Source organism: Centruroides vittatus, unplaced genomic scaffold (genome assembly GCF_030686945.1).
Source record: "Centruroides vittatus isolate TY-2023 unplaced genomic scaffold, ASM3068694v2 scaffold_769, whole genome shotgun sequence".
NCBI classification, from domain to species: domain Eukaryota; kingdom Metazoa; phylum Arthropoda; class Arachnida; order Scorpiones; family Buthidae; genus Centruroides; species Centruroides vittatus.
This window is the reverse complement of record NW_027122717.1, coordinates 5,326,364-5,351,442: the sequence shown is the minus strand read 5'-3', so window position 1 is coordinate 5,351,442 and position 25,079 is coordinate 5,326,364. Positions and strand designations below refer to the sequence as shown.

Here is a 25,079-nt window from a genome sequence, read left to right as displayed (position 1 = left end):
CGTTTCCATAGTGGAAACTCAGATTATACGTTGGAAAATGTGATTCACGAACTAATTTTAGAATTCATTAAATATAAATTATGACATTTACAACATGAAAACAGTTGCAGGAGGCTAGCAACATGCTTCAAATTAATGGATGCCCAAACAGTAACCGTATAAAAACCTCTTCTTAATCATTACTACTAATTATAATCTTTTACAATTATTAATTAACAGAAAAAAAAATACAAATATTAGTAATATTTTCTTGGACGAATGAATGCAGTTAAAACCAAATAAATATGATAAATTTATTCATTTGGAAAAAGTTATCTTATATGAAAAGTTCCATTAATTACTTTCTGAAAATATTTCATGAAATGCTTAATTTCTATGGTATTTAGATCAGTTATGGACAGTAGTTCTAAATGGAAAAATACAGTAACGAGTTGCTTAACTTTTCAGGCAACATTTAAAACTGCGTGTGGCGCCATCTGTTATGAAATTTTATTTAATTTTTTTTTTATATTTTTAATTATTATAAAATGACAAAAAGCCGGGAAAGTAATAATTATTGATAATATAAATAAACTAAGAATATTTGTTGCTAGAACAAAGCTTTATCTATTCGCGAATGGGAATAAATAAGATTACATCTGAAATTACTTTATTCTTTGCTAACTTTTATCACTTTTAAAATTAGTTTATATATGTAAATAAGATTTCAAAAGTGTGTCCACATATACGCACTTGAAAATACATTGTATTACTGAATTGCCAATTCGAACAATTGGATAAAGACTGATTTTCGAAGTGTAAACATGCTCGAGGTTTCTATAAAATTGAATATCTTTGTTGAACTGTTTAGTAAATACTCCTCAAATAAATTTGTATATCTTCCAGGTGACATCATTTTTATTTTCCTGGCTTTGTTGCATACATATAACAGAGGGAAAGTATGGCGATCGGTCAAAAAATGACCCCCAAGATTTTTACATTTTTGGACTCGGGGTCTGAAAACGTCGAGAAATGAAAAAATGTCGGGGGTTTTTTCTGTGTATATATGTTAGTGTGAATATGAAGGGGCAGGATTATGTTCGCCCTCTCTGAAGCTTAATAACTCCTGTGCTTTTTGTCAAAAATTTCTGAAATTTTGCAGGGAGGTTTGTGTATTAGGGGTGTTGATGCTATTAAATTTTGGTGGTTAAACGTCGACAGGTGGGGAGAAAAGGGAAAGTCGCGTGTCATATCTCAAGTAGGGTCGGATTTAATAAAGATTTTATTCGTTATTAGCATTTAGCATTTTTTATAAAACCTTTCCCTACCCTCAAAATTAAGCCTTTTACCATTTTATAATAATTGAAACTATAAAAAGTGTTTTTTAAAATAAAATATTATAACAGATGGCGCCACACACACAGGTTTAAATGTTGCCGGAAAAGTTAAGCAACTCTCGTTGCTGGATTATTTTATTTATTTGTTTACCTCGTAAGGATTCAAATATTTTTAATATTATTTTATTAAAATAATAATATAATTATATAAACGATAATAATAATATTTAAGTGTGGAATACTTTACTCCATAACATAATTATAGCGGCAAGTCTGTTTATTTTTTGAATTCAGTATATGTGATGTTGGAGCAGTGAAGCAATGCTACACATTCTATATAAGATATAACAAGGAAAAGTTTTGAACTGTTAAGAAGCTTTTGCTTATTAATATTATTATTATCTGTACTCTATCATATACTGTATACTTTTTAATCTTCCCGTAAAAGTGATACTGATATTTCTAAATGGAAAATTATCCAGCCGTAAAAAGTTTCATGAAAAAAGCGAAAGATTATGTCCTAAGGTCGAAATCTTGTGAATTTATCATGGTAATACATTATCTAGAACTACAACCTGAAAGAATAGGCACAGAAAAACATACTACAAAATCTAGCACAATATAAAATCGAAAGAGGATAGCGTAAAAAGAAAATATTGAAGATATATCTTTAGTTAGACAACTAATACATGCAAAACTACACTTAAAAGTTTATTTACGATTTCATCTATCGATTTTTTAATGTCGGCAGATCACCCACGTGTCTCGTTGTCGTAACCAAATAAACCAATCCTACACCACGAGAAAAATTTTTGTAAAAAGTATAATAATGGCCACCATTTAAATAACATCGATAATATCGAATAAACTATTAATGAACAACTTTTAATAATATTTACATTTACTCCGATAAAACAAATTTCAGTGGAAGTACAAATAAATGTATTTAAATAATATTAGTTTAAATCAATATCGATGCAATAAATCGTAATAATCCTCTTCTAAAATTTAAAATCCCAGTCCGAAAACACTTAAGTATTCTCTGTTTAAATAAGTAATTTGTTAATGTTTATTTAGATTTTAAATGAAAACATTTAAACAATATTTCATTCCAAACTAGTAATTTCATATTTATTAATTATTAAATCAGTTTAAATGTGAATATAATTTAAAATCTTTCTGCTTATTAAAGTAGGAAACTACAAGCTTCTGATACAAGATCTTAAAAAAAATATCTTAAAAACACTTAAAAAGTATTTTTAAGTGTTAGAAACTTCGAAAAAAAGTGTTTTAATTTAAAATTAATAGTTATAAACTTTTTCGAAAACAGGTAGGTGGCGCTTTAAAATACTTCGTTCGAACGCCATTTTGTTTGATGTCAAACAAAATATTTTTTGAAACAGTTTTTTGGTAAAGTACTGAAGATTATCCACTGGATCATACTCTTGTTAGCATCAGTTCGGAAATAATTTTTAAAATTGTGACTGTAACAGTTACGATTAAAAATATAATAAAGATTTCATGTGATTTTAAATTCCATGTCTTGGTTTTGCGTTTGGAAAGCGCGATATATTACTTGACACAACACGTAATGCATTTTTTAAAAACGTAACAGTAACTATTAAGGTAACATTTGTGAGTGTCCGACGTGATAGTGACGTCATACGTGATGTAATTTTGAAAAAGCAATACTGTTTGAAAATTGCATTATGTATGAGACATACAATACAGTACCCTATATGGAAGCATTACTATAGTTGTTCTACAGTTTTCAGAAATAAGAGAACAATAAAACGAAAATTTTTTTTTAAAAAATAAAAAACTAGAATTAATTTCCTGTACATATACATACTATTTAAGTATTACTGTACACAATTCATCTATATAAGTAAATTTGTCCTATATTATTTTCCACTATAGAACACGACACCACATACACCTACACATTTATCTTTAAATATTAAATAAATTTAGTATTCTAATGTATAAAATTTTTTCCTGATACGTGAATTAATGACTGCATTTAAATAATTTCAGGTGTCAATACGATTATCTGACAATTGAAGGAGGGGTTGAAGCATCAGGAATCCATTACTGTGGTGATTGGAGATCGAGAATTAAGCTATTGAGGCAGATTTCCACGTCTAACATGCTGAAAATCTTATTCTTATCTGATTTTTCACAAAGTTTTCGAGGTTTCAGAGCAGAAGTCTCTTTAGTGCCAGGTAAATTCTCATTAATTTTATAGAAAAAACAATTATAACGGCTTGTAATTTTAAAAAATATTATTATTATTAAACTTTTTCAAACACATTAGTGTTGTAATTTTCAATAAATTCGATGTCGTTCATCGTTTTAAAAGTGTTTTCAGTGATGTGTAAAATCAAAACATTCTGAAGCACCTTGGCACGGACAATTGCTAATAATGTTATTGTTGATCGTTTTGAAAATAATCTCAATGATAATAGTTTCAACAAAGTGTGCATGTAATGTATATATTGGATATTGTCCTTATAAGTAAATATGCTGCTTTAAATTTGTGTAATAATTTATATTAAAATTTACGTGCGTATGGAATTATCATTTAATTATTCAAAAATAATTCATAGAAAAGAAGAAAAGTTCATTCTTATAAGTACAGTCTAGCCTACAAAACGTCTACCTCTGACAAGCAGCTCTTGTAATCAAGATTACAAATCATTAGTATCAATAAAAAAAAGGCGGTCAGTTAAGATTGTTATCATGGCTCGCTCTTTAATATCATTAAGTAAACAAAGCCAGCCAGTGACGAGTGGATAAAATCACTGAAAAAGCCGCACCAATGGACTGGCCACGTGGAGTTTTCTGGATTTTCTTCAGTTACTTTCCCATAGAAAATCTTTCCGGAATGTATCCCACAAAGCAGATCGTCCATGTCTTGCGTTGCCTGATTCCATCAACTACCAATTAAGCAAATTACTGCAACTACCATTAATATATACATGATGAAAGAGCAATTGGATATTATTAATTAATTACCAAATAATTCAGTTTTGTTAGAATTAGAAAAATTTTATAATTAACAAAAAAACGTAAACTTATTCAGAATTCTAAATTATTATATATTGTATTAAATAATATAAAATTTATTTTCTGAAACGTTTGTATCAGATTAAATCGTTTGCCTTTTGGCTAAAAAACAAGCGATCAGTAATTAAACTGATCCTTCAACAACAAGGATAGAAAAATGAAGAGTTTGGTATCTGCGGTATGATGATTTGTAATGGAACTAATTAATATTGAACAGATGCATGCCAGGTCCATTTATACTTTCATTAAGCAATCTGGCTGTTTATGCCATAGAGACGAGTTTCGCTCAGCTAGTAACAATGAGAATGTGACATATTTCAGCAGGTTGGTTACCAACACACACACACCACGCTAGCGCTCAATAGGGATACCATTTATCTCCATCCTGACTGGATTTGCATAATGTATGAATAGAGGATGAAAGAATTCCAAATAGTGATATAAAGACGAAATCCTTGTGACCTGTGTATGTGGTTACGTAATTTCTTTTATGGATGATGATCGTTTTCATACAGTTCGGATTGGCGCGATCATACCGCGAGCTTAATGATTTTCTAAAGCTTTATATCTTATTAATAACATTTCACAGGTATATATATATACGTTTACCTGACCTAAATCTTATTCACTGATGGGCCTTAATCTATTAAATCAAAGCCCATCAGTGACTGAATGGATATTGGCATTGAATAGTTAATGTCTGGGTAATCTTTACGTGTCGAACACCTAACTAAGAACAATTTCCATTAAAAAGTGCTACCAGGAAGCACCACATTTGGCAAATTGCTTTCGTGTTGCATTGCTTTAGCATATCAATCCTTATTGGATCAGGTAAACGTGTATGCCTGAGGATGAATTGATTAATGAATTAAGTTGACAGCAAATGATTTTTCACGCATTTTCGACCAGAAATGATAATCTGGTCTGTATTGATTTTAAGTAAGTCACTGAATTTGCATCTTAAAGAGTTTAATTGCAAATTTACGTCTCAGAAATTGATTTATCGTGTTGTAATATCCTTAAATTCTATTAAGGTTTTTTTTTTAGTCAAAAATAGCTTTCTTGAAAATTAGCCATTAATTTTGGACACGTAATCATAATTTTCTGCTATTTTCAGAAATTATAGATTTTACGTTTGAGTAAATTGTCTATAATTATTGAAAATTAATCAAAAATAAAAAGATCGTTGCTAATCCCTTTCACTTTCCCGTTGCATTATATATTTATAGTCTACATAACAGAGGGAAAATATGACAATCGGTAAAAAAAAGACCCCCAAAGTTTTTACATTTGTGGGCTCAGGACACCTTGAAACGTCGCGAAATACAAAAAATTTCGGGGGTATTTCTGTATGTATGGATGTTAGTGTGTGTGGGGGGCACGATTTTTTTACCCTCTTTGAAGCTTAATAACTCCTATGCTTTTTGTCGAAATTTTCTTAAATTTTGTATGGAGGTTGTTTATTAGGGGATTGATGATATTTAATTTTGGTGGTTAAAAGTCGAGGAGTGGGAGATAAGGGGGTCTTGTCATATCTCGAGTAGGATCTGACTTTGACTTAATGACGATTTTACTCGTTATTAGCATTTACAACTTTTTATAAAACCTATCCCTACCCCCAAAATTAAGCTTTTTGACATTTTATAATAATAATAAATATAAACAGTTTTAAATAATAATATATAATAACAGATGATGCCACACATGGTTTTAAATATTACCAGGAAATTAACTTTCCTGGTAACATTTAAAACCATGTGTGGCATGTTCTGTTAAGAAACTCGTTGCTGGATTTTTTTTTTAAATTCTTCTCGTACAGGGTGTTTTCAATTAAAGTTCAATTTTGTCACGATATAACTCGGAAACTAATCAGCACAATGACGTCATATTTCACATAGAGACTTTAGTAGTGTAACTAAAAATTTGTTACTTATAAAAATGTCCGCTATGGTGATAAATGGCGCTGCAACAGCGTAGGGATAAATCAAACTGTCTGAAAACTTACGATATATAGTATACGGTACATTGTGTGGTTATGTAAAAGCATGCTCAATATGCCGGTCCCTGTTGATTATGCAACAAACAGCATATCGAGCATGCTGTTTGTCGCGTAATCACACAATGTATTACATGTATCGTACGTTTTGAGACTTGTTGAGTTATCCATTAAGGTGTTGCAGCGCCATTTATCGTTCTAACGGACATTTTTGTAACTAACTTTTTGCTTCAAATAAAATTCCATCACTACAAAAGCCTCCAAGTGAAGTTTGACGTCATTCGGATTATTAGTACTCGAGTTATATCCTCTTGAAATTAAACTTAAGTTATTAAATTCTCGAATTAAGTTATTAATCTCTCGAATTCTCGGCCATCTTTTGTCTTCCCTTCAGTGACCGCTGTTCAGAGGAATTGACTGTACTTGAAATTTCTAAAAGTCCATAAATATAATTAAGAAATTAAAATCTTTTAGCTAAATGCTATTAATATTGTTTCTTGTAGAACTTACTTCCTTTTAAACAGGTGAAAAATACTTGTGAGAGTCACGCTTCGCTCTTAATCCTCCTATTTTTCTATTTTATTCCCGTTTATTACGTATTAAATATTTAATTTCGAAATATCAGTAATACAGTAAAACCTCTCATATAAAATTGTTCTCAATTTAGACACGTATTCCAGATGGAGGAGAGGAAAACTACGGAGTAAATTTATATATTTGTTCCCCAGTTACAATTAGAAAAAGCCAATTTGGAGAAGCGTCTAAAGCGTAAGGATGTCCAACTTGAGATATTTTACTGAATTTAGATGTTTCTCTTCGTACAAGCTCGTGATACAGAAAAATGTGGGCCTCATTTATTAATTTTATGATTTTCTTTTATAACATGTAAAATCATTCTCAACAGTTAAATTATACTGTGTAACATTGTTATCTAGTAAATGAGTATTATAAAAGTTTGATTATTCGAATCACGTTTACGACAGACCTGTAAGAGGTGGGATGGAATCCGGACCAGACAATTATTGATTTAATTCCTATTTGAAAGGATTGAAAAAAATAAGAATAAAAACAATAAAATAAATTGCTTTTCCATCACGTATATAATAACATAAATTAAATTTTTTTAAATATCTTTTTTACATAAAAGACTAAATTTTGGGGCTGTGTGTACAGGCCTAAACTAAATGCATTGGACTGATTAGATAAGGCAACACAACACAGGCAATCTGCCAAGGGGTGGTTCCTTCCGAAAAAACTTTATGGGTCCTTATTTAGGTAAAGAAAACCATGAAAAAAACATGGCTAGCCCATTGATGAGGTGCACTAGTGACCGAGTGGATAAAAACTACTGAACACTGGTCGTGGTTTTCCGGGTTTTCTTCACGTTAGTAACACCTAAATAGGGGCCAGTTTCCCATAAAATACTTCCCGGGTGGCATATAGCCCATATGTCGAGCTGCTTTATACGAATAAACAAACCAAACCCATTAGTGAGTCGCAAATCCATGACCAACTAAGTGCTGTTATCCACTCGTCCATTTGTTGGCCCAAGTTTTTTGGCATCCCTTCAATCGAAAAGAAAGCAATTTGTCATTTTTCTTTAAGATATTCTCTGTTTAATGTATTTATTCTGTGAACGATTTATGCAATAAATACATTTTTATACCATAAATAAATTTTTACAATTAAAATCATAAGATTCTGGAAATTTTATAAAAATAATTATAACATTCTAAAAAATTATATTTATAATATTTAGAAATTTATAAAATTAAAAATCTAATTTTATAAAAGATAAAATTCGAGTTTTCCGATAAGCATTTTAAACCGATAAATTTATCAGTTAAAAATTCACAAAATTAAGAGAGAAAAAAACCTGAATATTTTTCTCAATAAATATCCGAATTTAATTAATGTTTCAAATTTGATAAGAATTTACAAATAATTGTATACAATTATTAGATTTATATAATTATGCCTTTACTATAACGTTAAAAAAAGCTTTTATTTAAAGTCATTTTACTTAAAAGGATCCTTTTCTTTTAACTGAAAATAATTAAGAATTTCATGCAAGTTTTTAATAATAAAAAAAAAGAATTTCTAATTACTGTAATGATGGATGACGCATCACTTACATTATAAGAAATCGCTCCAATTAAATATCACATAATCTTTCATATTCTTTCAATTAGACTTCAAATTAATGCCGAACTTCAAACTCTCATTACAATTCTTAACAATCTAATTACCTTGAACCTATTGATTAAACATTATACGTGATTTTGAACGATATAAGCATAATAGGAACAGTATAAAATAATTAGTTTCCACTAATTATAAGTGTAAAGGATGACAACAACTCAGTTAACAGATTGTGTATGGTTGTTTGGATTGGTGAATAAGGCAATGCAACACGTGGGCAATCTAACCAAGAGTGGTGCCATCCGGGAGGACTTTCCATGGAAAAAATGTCCTTATTTAGGAACTAAACACGTCAACAAAACCCGAAAACTGTATATGGACATCTGGGTAAGGTGCGAACCGCGAACAACCAGTGTTCAGTGACTGTCGGTAGTTTAATCCGAAAAGTTAGCTGACTTTTATGTCATCCTGTACTTTCGAATAAAGGACTGAATCTCTTACAAGTGTTTTAAATCGGCTTTACTCGACCTTAAAATAAAAGCGTATGTATACGTTATTCGGTTAACTGAGCCATCCTGTATATTAATTTATAATTTGCAAAATATTGCCTTAAGGTAAAGGAATAGTATTAGTGAATAAAATAATAGAAAACAGGTTCGAAAAATTTAAAATATTAATTAAAAAATAAAGAAATTTGTAAGTTGAGAAGTTTCAGTTGCAAACTTGATATTGATTATAATGATTGATTTTGGTTACAGAAAAGAATCCAAAGTCGTTATGCGATAATCACCTGTTTCATAGCCACGAACATTATTGCTATTTGGTATCGACGTATCCAGAAGTGAGTTGGGACACTGCCAATCGGATATGTACGGAAACGCAATCACAATTAGCTACTGTTACTTCGACCGAAGAAAAGAAATTCTTGCATTCACTCATACGATCCGCGGAAGGATATATGTCTGGTGTTATTTATTGGATCGGATCAAAGAAAAAATCGGGAGAGATTACATGGAACTGGTTAAACGGAGAAAGAATTTCCTCCGGTAAAAAGACGTCATTATTACTATTTTTATTAACACGCGGTTTAGCCATTAGTAATTGCTATAAAGAAGTAAACAAAAGATTACGATAATTTATATTTGATATAGGTAAATAAACAATTAAATAAGCTTTGATTTTTTAAATAATTTTTAATTAGTTTAAAGTTTTATTATATTTAAAATTGATTAATTTAACAATAACTACATTTTTCGGCTATATCTTGGCTATACACTAATCGTTGAAAGTAATCTGAACTAAAGCCTAGCCAAATTGCTAACTTTTAATGAAATGTAGCTAAAATTTAGCCCAAATTAATCCGGCTTTTACTTGTTTAATATTAATTAATATTGTGTATAAATATAACCGTAATATTAATTAACCGTAAATAAATAATTTTTATTTATTTTTAAGTAATAAAGCAAATGTTTAAAAAACTTTTTCAAATGCTTTGATATAAATAAATTGACTACATCAAGGGCTTAAGCTACTTTTAATAGCCATTTAGCTTTAAGATGGGGTGTTTTTTCGCCTTAATTTAATTTAGTTTATAGAAAAAATGTGAATAAAAACAGAAGAAACTCGTATTACAAAATACTTGACGCTCCTTTTATTCCTTTACTCATCAAAGTGCATCATATCCCTGTCGGTTGCTATAGAAACTGGAATTTATCTTATCAAGTGATGCTGTAATATTTCTCTCCAATACGTTTAGCTCAATTTATTAATGAAATAAACGAAATTACAATGTAAAATATTTATTAAATTTGCTTCTCTTACAGTAAAATATAATTAAACATTAATATTGAAGAGTTTTAAGTAGATGAATATTTAAAAAAAAACCATTATTTTTCGTGGAAGAAATTGAATTTCTCTTTGTTATTTAATTTTAAAAATTACTTTAAAAATTTTTTTAAACAAGAGAAATGCCGAGCGAAAATTACATTTCGGCTTAACTTATCACCTTGATTTTTATTCTTAAAATTATTTATAGTTTAATATGAAGAAATGAATTTTAAAATTTATTTATTTATTTATTTTTAAATATTAAACACATTTTCTTGCTGTTTTATTTTCAGATATCATAAATTTAGACGAAAATTCTGCATTAAATCAACCGTCGTGTTTGGCCATACAGTGGAGGCATCACAACGTTACTAGCGATTTATTCTGGTCTGGTAAACGGTGTAATCATTCTGGCAGATATATATGCAAGAAACTTGCATTTGGTAATCAAATTTTTCATTGATAAAATCAACAAGCCACTTTTTAAGGCATTTATGGTCTTAAAATGACATCTTTTGACTCAGTTCTCTATGATAAATTACTTTAATTTGCATCGAAACTAGATATAACTTTTATATTTTATGTAATGTTTTTACACCTTTTACTAACATAAATGATCAATTAAGCGATTTATAAGAAATTTTATCTTAAAAAAGTTACATTTATATTTTTATATTAATAATATATATTTATAAAGCATATAATCGAACCTCTTATAGCGGCCACTCTAAACGGCGGCCATTTCTAAGAACTTTTCCATTTTTGAAAACAAAAGTGCAACATAATCTCCAAACAACGGATATTTTGTGTGTATGTGTGTGTTTCCATGAATGGCCGTTATTGGCCGTTGTGGCCGTTACTGTATTTTAAATGACCTTATTTTTCTGCAAAATATTTAAACTAATTTATAAATTTTAACATCTTTACAAATTACTTTATAAATTTTTCCGAATTATTTTAAATTTCAACAAAATCTTTACAAATTAGTTTAAATCTTGAGAAAATTCAAACATATCTTTTCTAATGAAAAGCTTTTCTCCACTGTGAATTTTTCTTTCATAATGTATAACTCAACTTATTTTTCAGCGGAAAAGAATAAAGTTTAAATTGAGCTAATATTAAGGAAAACTTTAATTTTGTTGTGTGTAATAGTAAAGTTTATAGGATTCGGAGTGTAGACTTTAACTATAAGATCCTTAACTGTAATATATTTTTAACTATCACTTAACTATAATATATTCTATAATATAATTAATTCGTGAAAACTAAAATAAAACAATTTAATAGATGATATGTAATTAAATAAATAACAGGATTATCTTGAAGTCTTTCGAAATCGCTACCTTACCCAGTGGCGCGTTATCCTTTGGGTAAAAAGGGCAGTTGCCTGGGGACCCCTCTAACAAGGACCCTAAACTAATCTTTTATAAGAAGATATTTCTTCCCAAAACATTTTCTTGAAGAAAAATGTCTGAAGTAAACACTGCATGGGACCCCTAATTCAAATTCGCCTGGATCTCGTGAAGGCCCACGAGCCACTGACTATACCATCTGTTTGTAAATAAACGTGTATGAATAATAAATACATGCATACATAAAAAAAACCCCCATAGTAAAAGAATTAAAGGGATAAAGACCAGTTGGCTGTTGCATAAATAAATTTTTAGTTTAATGGCTGCTATGTCGAAGAATCTGGATCACATGAAATAAACACGTATTCATAGAAAGAAATCAAATTCTATGGCAGTTATAGAAACGAGATGTAAAGCGAACTGAATTTTTTATGACAAATTTAGTATTTACAATGTTAAACTAACTTTGGGCCACCATGAATATCCATAAAGCGCGAGTAGTTACACCTTTATACGACGAGAACATAAAAATCCGTCTAGGGTGGTCCAAATATCGGTTTATCGCATTACACCAATAAAATCTCGAAATGTTTATCTTACTTTCGTGAGTAAATTAAACATTATAAATCAATGCACGTAGATTTCTAATTATATAAATACATCTCTGATAGACTTAACAAAGGAGTAACACGACTTGTTATCTCTAAATTACAATTATCTCTACCAAGTAATCACCTACATCTTTATAGTAAAGACGAAATAAAGTATAATTTAAAGAAATTTATATTATTTAGACTGTAAAATTAATTACATTTGTTAACACTCATAAAATTCTAAATTATTAATAGATATTTCTAAAGATTTGTAAGTTAAATATTCATGAGTATCGATTGTTGCAAGTCACAATTCTCAAATAGCAAGTGTTCTTGATATCATATCAGGTTGTGTCTACACGGTATCAATAATATTTGCAATGAATTTGTGTTATATGCAAGCTTAAGCAAATATCTCCAAAACAAATGTTTAGTCTGTTATAGAATTCATTATCTCATCTTTAATTTGCTTTCATATTTTATTCAATCTTCGTTATACAAAACTTATAGACAATAATAAGCTTTATAAATTGGTTATTATATTTTTTTAATTATTTCAAATGATTGGACTACAACTTTCAAATTGCAAATCTATAAATTTCCGCTGTTGTCTGTCTTACGTTAATCTTGATAATGGAGTTAGATATATGCAAGTCGAGACCGGATATGGAAAGCTTAGGAGCAGAAGGCCCCGATTAACTTTATAGAAACTTTCAGTGTGGACCGGAAATTACGTGCTTTCAATTCAAAACTTTTTCCAGAACGGAGTTTAGACTATCGGCGTGACTCGACTGTTCTCAGGAAAAGTATGATGTGCAGGGATAACACTACTAAAATCGAAAGCATAATATATTGCATTGTTTTTATTTTCTCCAATATTTAATTGTCACGCTCGAGTAAACTATTTTGCAATACATCTAACTAAAAATTTTTTTGTATTTTCTCCTTCTAAATAATTCTAGAATTTCGTTTTGTCCTCAGTTTCCATCGTTTTCGTTTTTCTCTGGTAGAATGCCAGGAAAGCCATTACTTAAATTCGATTATACTTTAAATGTTATAGATACATTTTTCTATGATGATAATTATTTAACATTTCTCTGTTTTATTTATATTTTTCTTATTTTACCTCATTAGTATTGTTTGCATTTGATTATATGAGATTCAGATTCGAATTCAAATCGGATCTTCAAATATTTTCACAGATCCTTCACGCCTTCACGAATCCCATTCTTCATCATCAAACTGCCCTATTGTGCTTCTATGATGGAAATTAAAAACAAATTCTCTTACGGTCATTTCACAACCAAGAATCGAGAGTTTGAATTAGAAATTAACGAATTACCGTTTACTTTACTTTAATACTAAACGCTTATTAATTAATTCCTAACTATTGATTCTTAATTGCGAATATAGCCGTTAGGGAGGTGAAAACGGTTACAAATTGGGGAATACTGATAATCTGAAAATTTTTATAAATAATTTTATTACTTTTATAAAATTTTGAATATGATAATCATTAAAATACTACAAATTAAAACTAATTTATGGACAAAATAAAGATTTTTGTAACCTCACCCTGTGGGCATTAAGAGGGCTTTTTCAGAAAGCCCATTATTGGTTCGGCCAGGCCTACAATGGGGAGGCAAGATGGTGCGAAATATATCAGGAATGATTATCTCCCGAAAAATTCCCTCCTGGATTCGATCCCGGATCCCCCATAGCGATAATTTGCTACCTTAACCGCTCGGTCATCCAGTCGACGAAGTTTTAAACATAATTTTTAGATAAAATAATTATTAAAAACGAATTTTTAAATATTTTCTTGAAAAAAAACTATTAAAGTATTGTTATTTCTTTGTTTTTTCTTCAATTCGGAAAGCTTGGAAAAGCTCAATAAGAAAACGTCAAGTGGAAAAGTGATGTTCTGAAAAAGCATTTAATTTCTCTTTGTTCTCTTTATCAAACTTTTAATGGCAGCTGCTTCACTTTGAAAACAAGTTGACCGAATTGATTTATTTTTGATGAGAGAATGAGAGTGTTGTGTGTGTGCGAAATTAATTTTTCACGTTTCGTTCCTGAATTTTGTATAAATTTCCGTTTTTTCATACATTATTTTACATCTAGATTTAAAATTTATATTAAAAAACGAAATAATTTATTTAAAATTATATTATTATAATGATAGTATACTAAAAACATACTATATTATAAAAAATTTCTGGATGTTTATATATGAATTTACATTTTGACTAAAGCTATATAAATTTAAAAAATTAGTTTTAAGCTTTATTACTAGTGTTTTAATTAAAATACTTTAAAAATTTCTATGATTAATCAAAGATTTCATAAATTTTAACCAATGAAAGTCTTCTACAAATCTACTTAATTAGAGATTTGGATATATACAAATGTTTAAAAGTTATTTATCACTAGTGATTATTATAATCTTCATTATTTTTATTACTTAAGCTTAAGAATTACCTATTTATGATTATACAACTTTAATCAGGATCACTTTCAGCACGTAGCATTATGAATAAAACGATATTCAATAAATTAGCGTACATTCTGTTATTTCTGTCGTCGAGTCAACTTTTTAATGGTTATTTTATTATTAATATTGCAGCAATTATCTGAAGATATTAAGCATACTTGCACCTATTTGGCCGAGAAATTGTACATGATAATTTAAAGTTTTATGTAGTGAGTTCTATAAGTCTGAAACCAAAGGAATCTGTAGTCTGATAAGTCTGGAACCATTAAATTTTGTTTATTCTTTTGCAGATAAAATATGGGACTGTGTAAGGAGGAACGAGTTATTTTGATGGTTAGATCTCGCAATTAGCGTGAAATTGCCGAAGAGTTTAACAAGCTGCATCCAGACTTCCCACTAACATGCAAAGCGATCTAGATGCAGCTTGTTAAACTTCACGCTAACTGCGGGATTTCACTATTTCGCTTATTGGAATTAATCAGCGTCATGCTTCACCCGTAAAAGAATAAACAAAGTTCATTATAACTCTAATGGTTCCAGACTTTTGATCCACCCTGTGGAATCAAATACGCTTAATGAGTATCTTAATCCTTAAATAATAGAAAAATAAATCTTAATTTTGGATTTATATTTAATATATGAGAATTGTTCGTGTTTTATATTGTAGGCTTTAATAACATATAGGTCTTCAAACAACTCGGTAAACTCCAGTGATTAAACGAACAGAGAATCCTATTGGGCTAAATTACGGCTACTTAATTAATTAAGATATTCGGGAATTTTGCTAAAGGTGGGCTATTAAGCTGCCATCTCGTGTTAAATTTAATAATTAAAAATAAATAAATTTAATTTAGAATATTCTGGAATAAAAAGTCGGCCCGAAATGGAATTCGAAACCACACCCCCTGTTTACAGTGCATATTCGTTGCTAGTGTGGGTTCGAGTTTTGCTCCGGGCTAACCTTAACTTCGAGAATAATCTAAATTAAATGTACAGTATTTATTTTTTAATTATTGAATTTAACACAAGGAGGCGCGTTTTAATCGCCTTTCTTTAGTACATTGCTTAATAATGTTGTTAATAAATTAGCCTTAATATAGTCCGATAAGAAATTTGGCTGTTCGTTTTATTAGTATTGTAATATTTTAACATAATTAATTTAATAATTTTATAGGTAATTTAATAATAATATTAACATTAATTTAATTATTATTAAATTAATGTTAATAAAATCTAGATAAAAAAGTTATCGAATTATCTAACTAAAAATAGCTCTATCAAATCCGAAAATGATTTTATTATGAATTTTTAATCGAATTTAAGAATTTGTATATATCTTTTATACAAATTATAATCTATTTATTAACAATATTGCTCTATAGTTAAAGTAGATATCTTTTTAATTAATAATGAACTTTTGTATACACTTGACAGTCCTCCCAGACAATCTCAACACTACTCTGAAAAATAATTCCGGTCGTTTGACGTCAGTCAATTTTCCAGCCCATTACACGAGTAACATGCACTACGTAATGAAGATCGAAAGTAATCCTGCATCAAGGATTGTTATCAACCTGGATCATTTAGAAGTGGAGTGGCAAGAAGATTGCCTCTACGACTATTTAGAGATAACTGAGAGATTGGATGAAAGAGGAAAACGATTTTGTGGATCAGTAATTGATGAAAAGTAAGAAAATATGTCTATTTTATTGGTGTCTTCTTGAAAATATATTTCTCTAGAACAGAGGTTCTCAATCTTTTTTCACTTGTTCATCCTCTGCGCCTTCTGTGTATTGACATGAAGCGCTAACCTATCTTTCTTGCGTACTTCTGTGGGACGTTGAGAACTACTCGTCTAGAACAAATTACTATTGAATCATTGTGTACTTTTGGTACACAATGATTCAACAGTACAGTAATTCATATATAGCAAAGGATACTACTATTTAATGATGATAAAGAAGTCCATTTACACTATACGACTATGGCGGTCTATCGTGGTTCGATTGTAATAAGAATTATGTCGTATATACAGTTGTATACACAATTTTGGGAGTTTGAAAATTACGTGAATTCAACGTTTCCAATAAAAAAAATCACATATTTAATAATTTACGAATACTAAAATATTCTCTGTTTATATACAGCATTTATGGAAAGGTTCGCAAGTATTAATTAGCGCTGTATGAGGATAGTACTATTTAGGGGCGCTACAACAACGTTTTATATATGTACGTATATAAAATATGCATTTATTACATTATATATACATATATAGTATTATAAAATGAAAATATCAAGAAACAATATCATTGTAGGATTTGTTAATCCTATAATGCTTGTTGACGATTTTATTGTAGAATTTTCTACACTAAAACGATAACGTTAGATAATAGACAGAGAATGAACATCTAATTAAAATTCTGTTAAGAATTAACATGAAGTTAGATAAGAGAATTATCCAACACAATAAAAGATCTTACATTTCGTGTATCAAACACTGCATTAAATAAAAGAAATGTATGCAGTTAAATTAAGGAAAGATTAATCAGGATTGAACTTTGTCATTAAATTTGAAATATGTTTTAGATTCTATTTAATAATTAATAATAATATATATATATATATATATATATATATATATATATATATATACATACAGGATATTCAAAAGTCACAGAAATTTAAAAAAAATAATAACTCACAAACTATTTACAGTAAGATGATGCGGTTTTCACAGAAACGCTTAGAAAGGAGCGGGATTTTTTTTTATGTGTAATAAAAATTTTAGTACCAAAATAGTTACATTTCTTGACATATATGGCGCTTGATAAGATTACATAATTTGTGTAGTTGTTACTAGAGCTTACACTAAGAACATTTTTATTTTTTTATTCTTATTTTAACAAATTACAAATGCTTTCAGATTCCTACAGCGCCATCTATGGCAAGAATGGTAATTATTTTGATACTAAAATTTTTATTACAAATAAAAAAAAATCCCGCTTTATTCTAAGCATTTCTGTGAAAACCGCATCATGTTATTGTAAATAGTTTGTGAGTTATTAATTTTTTAAAATTTCTGTGACTTGAATCACCCTGTATATGCTTTGTTAATTAAGCAGAGTTCTATACCAATCAACGTATCCGCAACAAACTTGGCATGAATATTATACGAAATCCTAGGGAAAAAAAAATCCGCCAGCAACGAGTGGCTTAGCTTTTCCGACAACATTTAAAACCGCGTATGTGGTGCCATATTTTATAAAACAAACTTTTTATAATTTTAATTATTATAAAATGTCAAAAGCCTTAATTTTGAGTGTAGGGATGGGGTTTATAAAAAAATTGCAAATGCTAATAACGAATAAATTCGTCAGGAAAAGGGTAAGGTAGACAAAAGTAGGAAAGGGGTTAGCATTAACCTGAACATTGTTATTGCGTTTTGCAGTTTTATTATTGATAATACTCGGGTCAGTAAATATACATTTTAGTTACCAAGGCCATTGTTTTTATTATATTAGCTAATAAATGTCAGATTTCAAATATGTGATGCCTGATTGGATATTGTAAAACCAATCATGTAAGGTTTGCCGACTTTAAAGGGGGGGATACAATTAATCCCGCGTCAGGATAAACTTAAGGGAACCCGTGTATGTGGGCGGTTGCGAAGGAGGCAAATGATAACAAGTGTTTACATGCGGAAAACCGTTTATTTGGACGAATTCATGCTTACATCGGTTAGATAGTTATCCAAACCTCAGCGATCTTCAGTACGTAAGAGTTCGGCAGGTCGATTTCCAGTCCCGGGCGGACAAGAAGGGCTGTTCAGCGATGTGGACGGGCGGTGACACACTTAAAGTTCAGAGGGACGACACTAAACACTGGTTTAATCCTCGAGAAGTACGTCTGTCATTCCGAAAAAACTCTTTTTTTTTACCTTGAAGTCCCAGTTTTTATACGTTTTTCTCGTGTACTGTCCACCTTGCGGATTGGTCCCTCGTCCCTTTCCTCGCTTCCCGATTGGTCTCCCCTTTGTTTTCAAGCGCAAAACGAGACCATGTCGGGTCGCGGGAAAGGTCCGATTCGAGGTGTCTATTTGACACCCTTTGTCAAACTATGCTCCAAGATTGTTGATAGAACCACAACACCTGCACTCATAATTTAATCGGTTGTTTTTAATTGATGTCATTTTGGAATTCTAACGATCACGCGATATTTTTCTATCTCTTCAATTTTTCCCTTTTTCTGAAATTGTTTTTATATGTTTATATTTTTTCCTTTGAATACTTGTGTCAAACTTATACCTCTTTATGAGCGCGTGTGTCAGAGTTCTGCTTTTGGATTGAACATTAACAGGTCGTTTAACACGCGTTGACTTCATCCCGAGACTCGTTGTTTACATTTTTCGTTACGTTGTTGTGATTAAGAGTTTTTTTTCCTCTCTCTCTCTTATATAATTTATCGTTAATTTTTTCCACAACAGAATTCTACATTTTTGCGATTTCGGACCTCGTCTGGGTCCTCACAATCATTAGCAGTTTCTTAATAATTTAAAAATTAATATAGTCAAACATCGATACAGCGCCACCATTTGTTCTCCTCCGAAATCGATAATAAATCGAGTGTGGCGCTACCAGACAATCTCGACAATAAAAATTAAGATGTACTCGTTAGCGCTGTAACGAGATAGCGCTATGTCGAGGTTTTACTGTAATGAATCTAATAATAAATTAAGAGTATTTTCCTCTCATTTTCTAACTCAATATTAATTCATAAACTTTATTACCAAAAATTTGTGATTATCGGAAAAATAATTGCTCTTTATTTTACTATTGAAGATGCTTTGTTTACCCATTTAAAATGCATTTTATTTCGTTATAATTATGAGAATTATTCGTTGAAATTGTTATTAGTTTAATTATTCACTTAACTTTATCACAATTAAGCGATAATTTTAATTTTGCAAAGCAATTTAACAGAATTATTCAGAATTAGAATAATTTAACAGAACTGTAAGAGTTATATTTTCTAGTTGTAGTAGGAGGCAATTTCAATACCAACGATTTGAATTGCAAGTTAAAGTAGCGAAGGATCATCCCGGTAATTAGTGTTTAAATGGACTTCTTAATGTCGGCTTCGTTTGCATATATTTTCGATTACTGTCACGTAAAAATTAAAAAGTGTCTGAATGTCATTTTTTTCTCCCTTTTAACGAGAAGCAGATTAATGTGAATGTTCATAGACTAATTATAAAATGGCGGCATTACAGATATTTAAGAAATAAGTTAAACAAGAGACGTTTCGAGGTGCATTTATCTTGTCGAGAAATGCAAAAAAAGGGGGGGATTTCTTTTCTACGTATGTATGCGTGTCTGTGTGTATTGGGGAGATTTGGCAAGGATATTTGTATATTAGGGGAACTGATGCCATGAACTTTTGGTGTAGAGATCAAGCTAGTGGGAAGCTAGAGGGAGGTACAGTACGTGTCATATCTCGAATAGAGTTGGACTTAATAAAGATTTTACTCGTTATTATCATTTACAATTCCTTATAAAACTCATCCCTACTCTCAAAATGAAGATTTCTGTTATTTTATAATAATTAATAATATAAAAAGTTTTAAAATAAAATATCATAACAGATGGCGCCACCACGATTATAAATAATTAAAATAAATTATAACTACAGTGGAAGCTCGTTTCAACGTTTCTTGATGCAACGTTTACCCCGATTATACGTCCCCATTTACATTCTCTATGAAGACAGTAGAATTTAGACTTCGATTTCGCATTTCTTGATTTTACGTTAAACTACGATTTTAAGGAGCGACATTTATAACTGCACGTCCGAATACGATTTCGATTTAACGTTCTCGGGATAAAAAGTATTGTATAATTTTTGTTTCCTAATTTTTGTAGCAAAACGACAAGACTACATTATATACTGAATTCCATTATACATTTGCCTTCCGAAATACTATACAATGGAATACAATACAATGAAGATCAATAATTGATATTGTTATAATTAATGTACTGTATATACATTTAATCAAAACAACAAACCTGCATAATAATAAAAAATATATTTTTAAAAACTAGCAAAATTTTGAGAAAATGGGGCTTTAACCTCGTTAACTCGAACTCGAGATTTTTTTTACCCTTTAAACTTCGACTTAACACGGTTTTATTGTAAAAAAAAAAATTTACATACGAATAATTAGCTACTGTATGTAGTAAATGTACAAAGGTAAAATGTAATATGAAAACTGATTCTTCCAATAATCTATAACGAATAATTTTTCAGGTCTAACTACGTTTCCGAACAGTCTGTTGTGTATTTGGTATTTCATTCCGATTACTCCATGACTGGAAGTGGTTTCGTCTTAAGATGGGAATCCGTAATCGGAGACAGCTGCGGAGAATTACATAAAACGTCATCTTACATCGTTTTACCAAGCTCTTCACGCCGATATCTTCCGGGATTAGACTGCTTCTTTAATCTATCATCGTCTTCTAGAATACTCATCACCCTCACCCATTTCCATGTTGGTAGCCAAGATGGTCAGGGTGTTTGCTCTAACGATTATTTAAAGATCAGTCTAGACCAATCCCAAACGATTATTTTGTGTGGAAATTCTACATCTGTGCCAATGGGTCTTACATTCCTTTCTTATAGAGAGGTGCTCGACTTTCACTTCCACACAAATTCAGGAACAACACTTGGCAATACGGGATTCAACATTACCTGGAGGATCTGTAAGTTGTAAATTTTATGTATTTTTTTAAATTAAATTATGTTAAAGTTTTTCGATTTTTAGGGAACCATTCCAAGGTGGAAAGTTACGCAAGGCACGAGAAAATAACTTCAAATATGGGAGATTTGTATAGCTTGAATTTTCCACTTGATCCTCCCATGAATGTTGACTTCATTCAGAATCTTATAGTGCCTCTAGGTTACCGAATAAACTCGATATATTTACATCATGATTTACAAACTAGAGGATGCGAAGGAAAAATAGTCATCGAAGATCCTTACGGAGAAACTTTCAATATAATATGTCCCTCGAGTAAACTTTACCGAAATATATCGTCGACTTTGAATATTCTTCGATTTTTCTCGACCACGTCATTCTTAAAGCATCCTATTAAATACCACATCAGTTATAACATAACTACAGGTGAGATCGTTTAAATTGCAACAGAACATACCTACACCATATCTTACAAAAACTCCGCCAGTTAATTCATTAGAAAAATAATAAATGATTGTAATATTGCAACATCCAGGATCTCAGACGAAATCTGGATGCACCCACCTCCCTCCGGAAGCCATGAAAATATATAAGTAAAAGAGATACAAATAAAAATTAAAAATTTCAATGCAACATAAAAATAAGTAAAAGAAAATTTAATTTATAACACAAAAATTTAAATTTTGGGCGCCCTTTTGTGTCCGGTCAGGATCAAGTGGCCTTGTATCTGGGTAATATTTCTTTTAAGTTTCTGAAATATTGAAATAAATTAAACAGTATATTAGGTTTAACCTTGTGAACTTAATGGGCTGTTTAATTTAGTTAAACCTCATCAAATCAATTTAATTCTGTTATCGTCATTAACCTTTTATTACGAATTAATAAATGAATTGTAGTATTGGAGTTTTTATAAGATACCCTGTTAATATTTCATAAATTAAATATTATATTTTGAAATGATTTTTAAATTTAAAAAAGAGTACCCTGTTAAGTCAATTTTGCATCATTTTGCACTTCCCATTACAGGAAGTGTCGTAGAAACTTGCATTATTACAGAAAACGAGTACGTCTTAACTCATCAACCAATCGTCTTTGAAACAATTCCATTTGCCAATAATATGCGTTAAATTTTTATGCTTAATATAGTCACAATATCGCGAAGGACGACATATGTTTAATAAATATTTTAAATTCGTTTTAAGCTTATTCTACATTAAGTTAACAGGGCCCATATTTTTATTTTCTTAAATATGAAACTCCTATTTAAAAAAACAAAATTAATGTTTTTAGCAATAAAATATTTATTTAATCTATAGTTTACAGTAAAGCAACAGGTTTTTCTTTTACCATTTTACAATGGATAAGAATAATGTTTTGATGAATGAGAAGAATTCGTTATAGAAAACATAACAATAAAGATTAAGAGAATTTTTTCACTTAGAAGAGAATAATATTCAAAGGAATTGATGCGTTAAATTTCTCAATGTCGTATCCTTTTAAAAATATTTTGAATACTTTGGTGTCAAACAATGATTATTATCTTTGAATGCGAAGCTTTTCACACATTATAAAGCCGATACAAAGGTGCTAATTAATCAAAAAAAAAAACAGTTGTAGACTCGTGTACAACTGTTTTTTTGACACTGTGTAACAATAATGGGATTTTCAACAACTTTATTAAAGTACAAGGATTGTTTACAGTTCAAGTTAAGGTTTTAAAAGTATTATTATGTTTAAGGGAATAAAATATAAATTTAGGATATTATCGAAGAATAATTTCATGTAAATTTGCTTTTCTTGATGATACAAAATTACATTCGCACTTCTTGGGTGTTTTTCTTAAAAAATGTATACAGGTATCCCTTGATTAATGCGGTTAATTAAGCCCTCGATCCTGCTGCTTATTTCGAAAATGCGTTAATCAAAATAAGGTATCTAAGTTAAGTAAACAGCTGGTAAAACCACGTATATAAAGGGATACTTGTATATAGTAAAGCCTGTTCAAAACAACAACCTACCAAACAGGAAAAAATTATTCGTATCGTGCGATTCTGGCTTACACAGGTTACTGTGTATGCCAGATTCAGAACTTGTTTTCTTTAATAATTTATTAATAGGGTCTATAAGACCCCATAAAACTTTATAAGTTGCTGTAAATGTATTACTACCCCCTGTAAATCTATATAAAGTCGCTATATACAATAAATATCTTTGAAAGAAATAAAAATATTTGTTTGTTAATAGAAAAAGAAAAAATGTAAATAGAAAAAGTTCGGGATAATAAAATCTTTAATAAAATAAATACACAGGATATAGAATAAACAATATACTTTTCAACATATGTTTTAAACAAATTTTTAAATGGACTTTAAATTTTTATCTTTTACCTTTCAAAATTTAAACCGTTTATTCATAAATTTATATATTCTAAAAAGTTAAATGCTAGTTCATAATATATATATAATATACTATATAATAGTTTATTTGCTTACTTTATATACACGGACACACAGTAGAAATTCAAAATTACCAGACGAGATTTAAGTTCACTGGATTAGATTAAAGAATTGAGTTTGGGGCTTTAAATTATCTTAAATTAATACTGTAATTTTCTAGAGTTGGTAAATTGATTTAAATTTATAAAATTAAATAATATGTTTTTAGAAAAACAAAATTTAAAAACACTTTAAATAAAGCCAACATCGACAATAAAATCGTTAACTTTTTTCTTTATAATTTTGAATCGCTGTAAGATACGAAACCCTACAGAATATTTACAAATCATACATTTATTTTAAATACAGTGAAACCTGTGTAATTCGGACCGAATATTTTTCCCGGTTTCGCAGGTGTCCGTTTTAAACAGGTTTCTTTCTTAACGATGAGAAAATCGCTCCGTTCTGAAGAATTGTTTATCGGTTCAGGCCAGTTTTTTTCTTTTTTATTCAGGTTCCGCTTTGGACAAGTTTTACTTGCATTTACAACAACACGTTTTCATTGTGAGAATTCGAGTTTAAACTTTTGAAAAGTGAGAGCTTATTACATTATTGTTATGAAATTCAATAATAACTTCTCTCAATTAAGTCGAGAACTGGGGGAGGGTAAACTTTATAGTGCATTATAAAAACAAAGTGAGAAACGAAATTCATATTAATGCAAAATGTATTACGGAATGTGCTAAGATATTGCATCAACAGATATATTTTTAAAGTTTTAGAGGAAATTTAATTTGCATAAGAGGTAAACAGCATGCATCGAAACCCATTTCTGTTTATTTGTATCCATGGTTTTCTTGGTTTTCTTCACACTTTTTACTGTCTCTTCTCAAAATAATTGTTTATACTTAAAAATATTGATATATAGGGGAAACCGGGGTTAGTTGTGACAGTTTTTACTTAAAATTTTTTTATGAAGGTTCGACTTAGCATAGAAATCTGTAAGTCTGCTGACAGGTTAAGCATTCTCTTAGCTATATATTCCACATTTTTGTACTTTTCTATGAAGTTATTAACATTCTGAAATATTCAGTTTTC

General features: G+C 29.7%; 1 protein-coding gene across 1 annotated transcript in view; it reads left to right on the top strand.

Moving 5' to 3' along the window:
* The window catches only part of LOC136989949 (uncharacterized), a 162,310-nt gene that overhangs the window by 122,246 nt on the left and 14,985 nt on the right, over nt 1-25,079 (top strand). The window contains exons 11-16 of the mRNA XM_067288257.1: nt 3,354-3,541; nt 9,282-9,569; nt 10,644-10,793; nt 16,224-16,476; nt 21,099-21,550; nt 21,613-21,972. Coding sequence (XP_067144358.1) covers nt 3,354-3,541; nt 9,282-9,569; nt 10,644-10,793; nt 16,224-16,476; nt 21,099-21,550; nt 21,613-21,972 — 1,691 coding nt within the window. The remainder of the gene's footprint in view (nt 1-3,353; nt 3,542-9,281; nt 9,570-10,643; nt 10,794-16,223; nt 16,477-21,098; nt 21,551-21,612; nt 21,973-25,079) is intronic.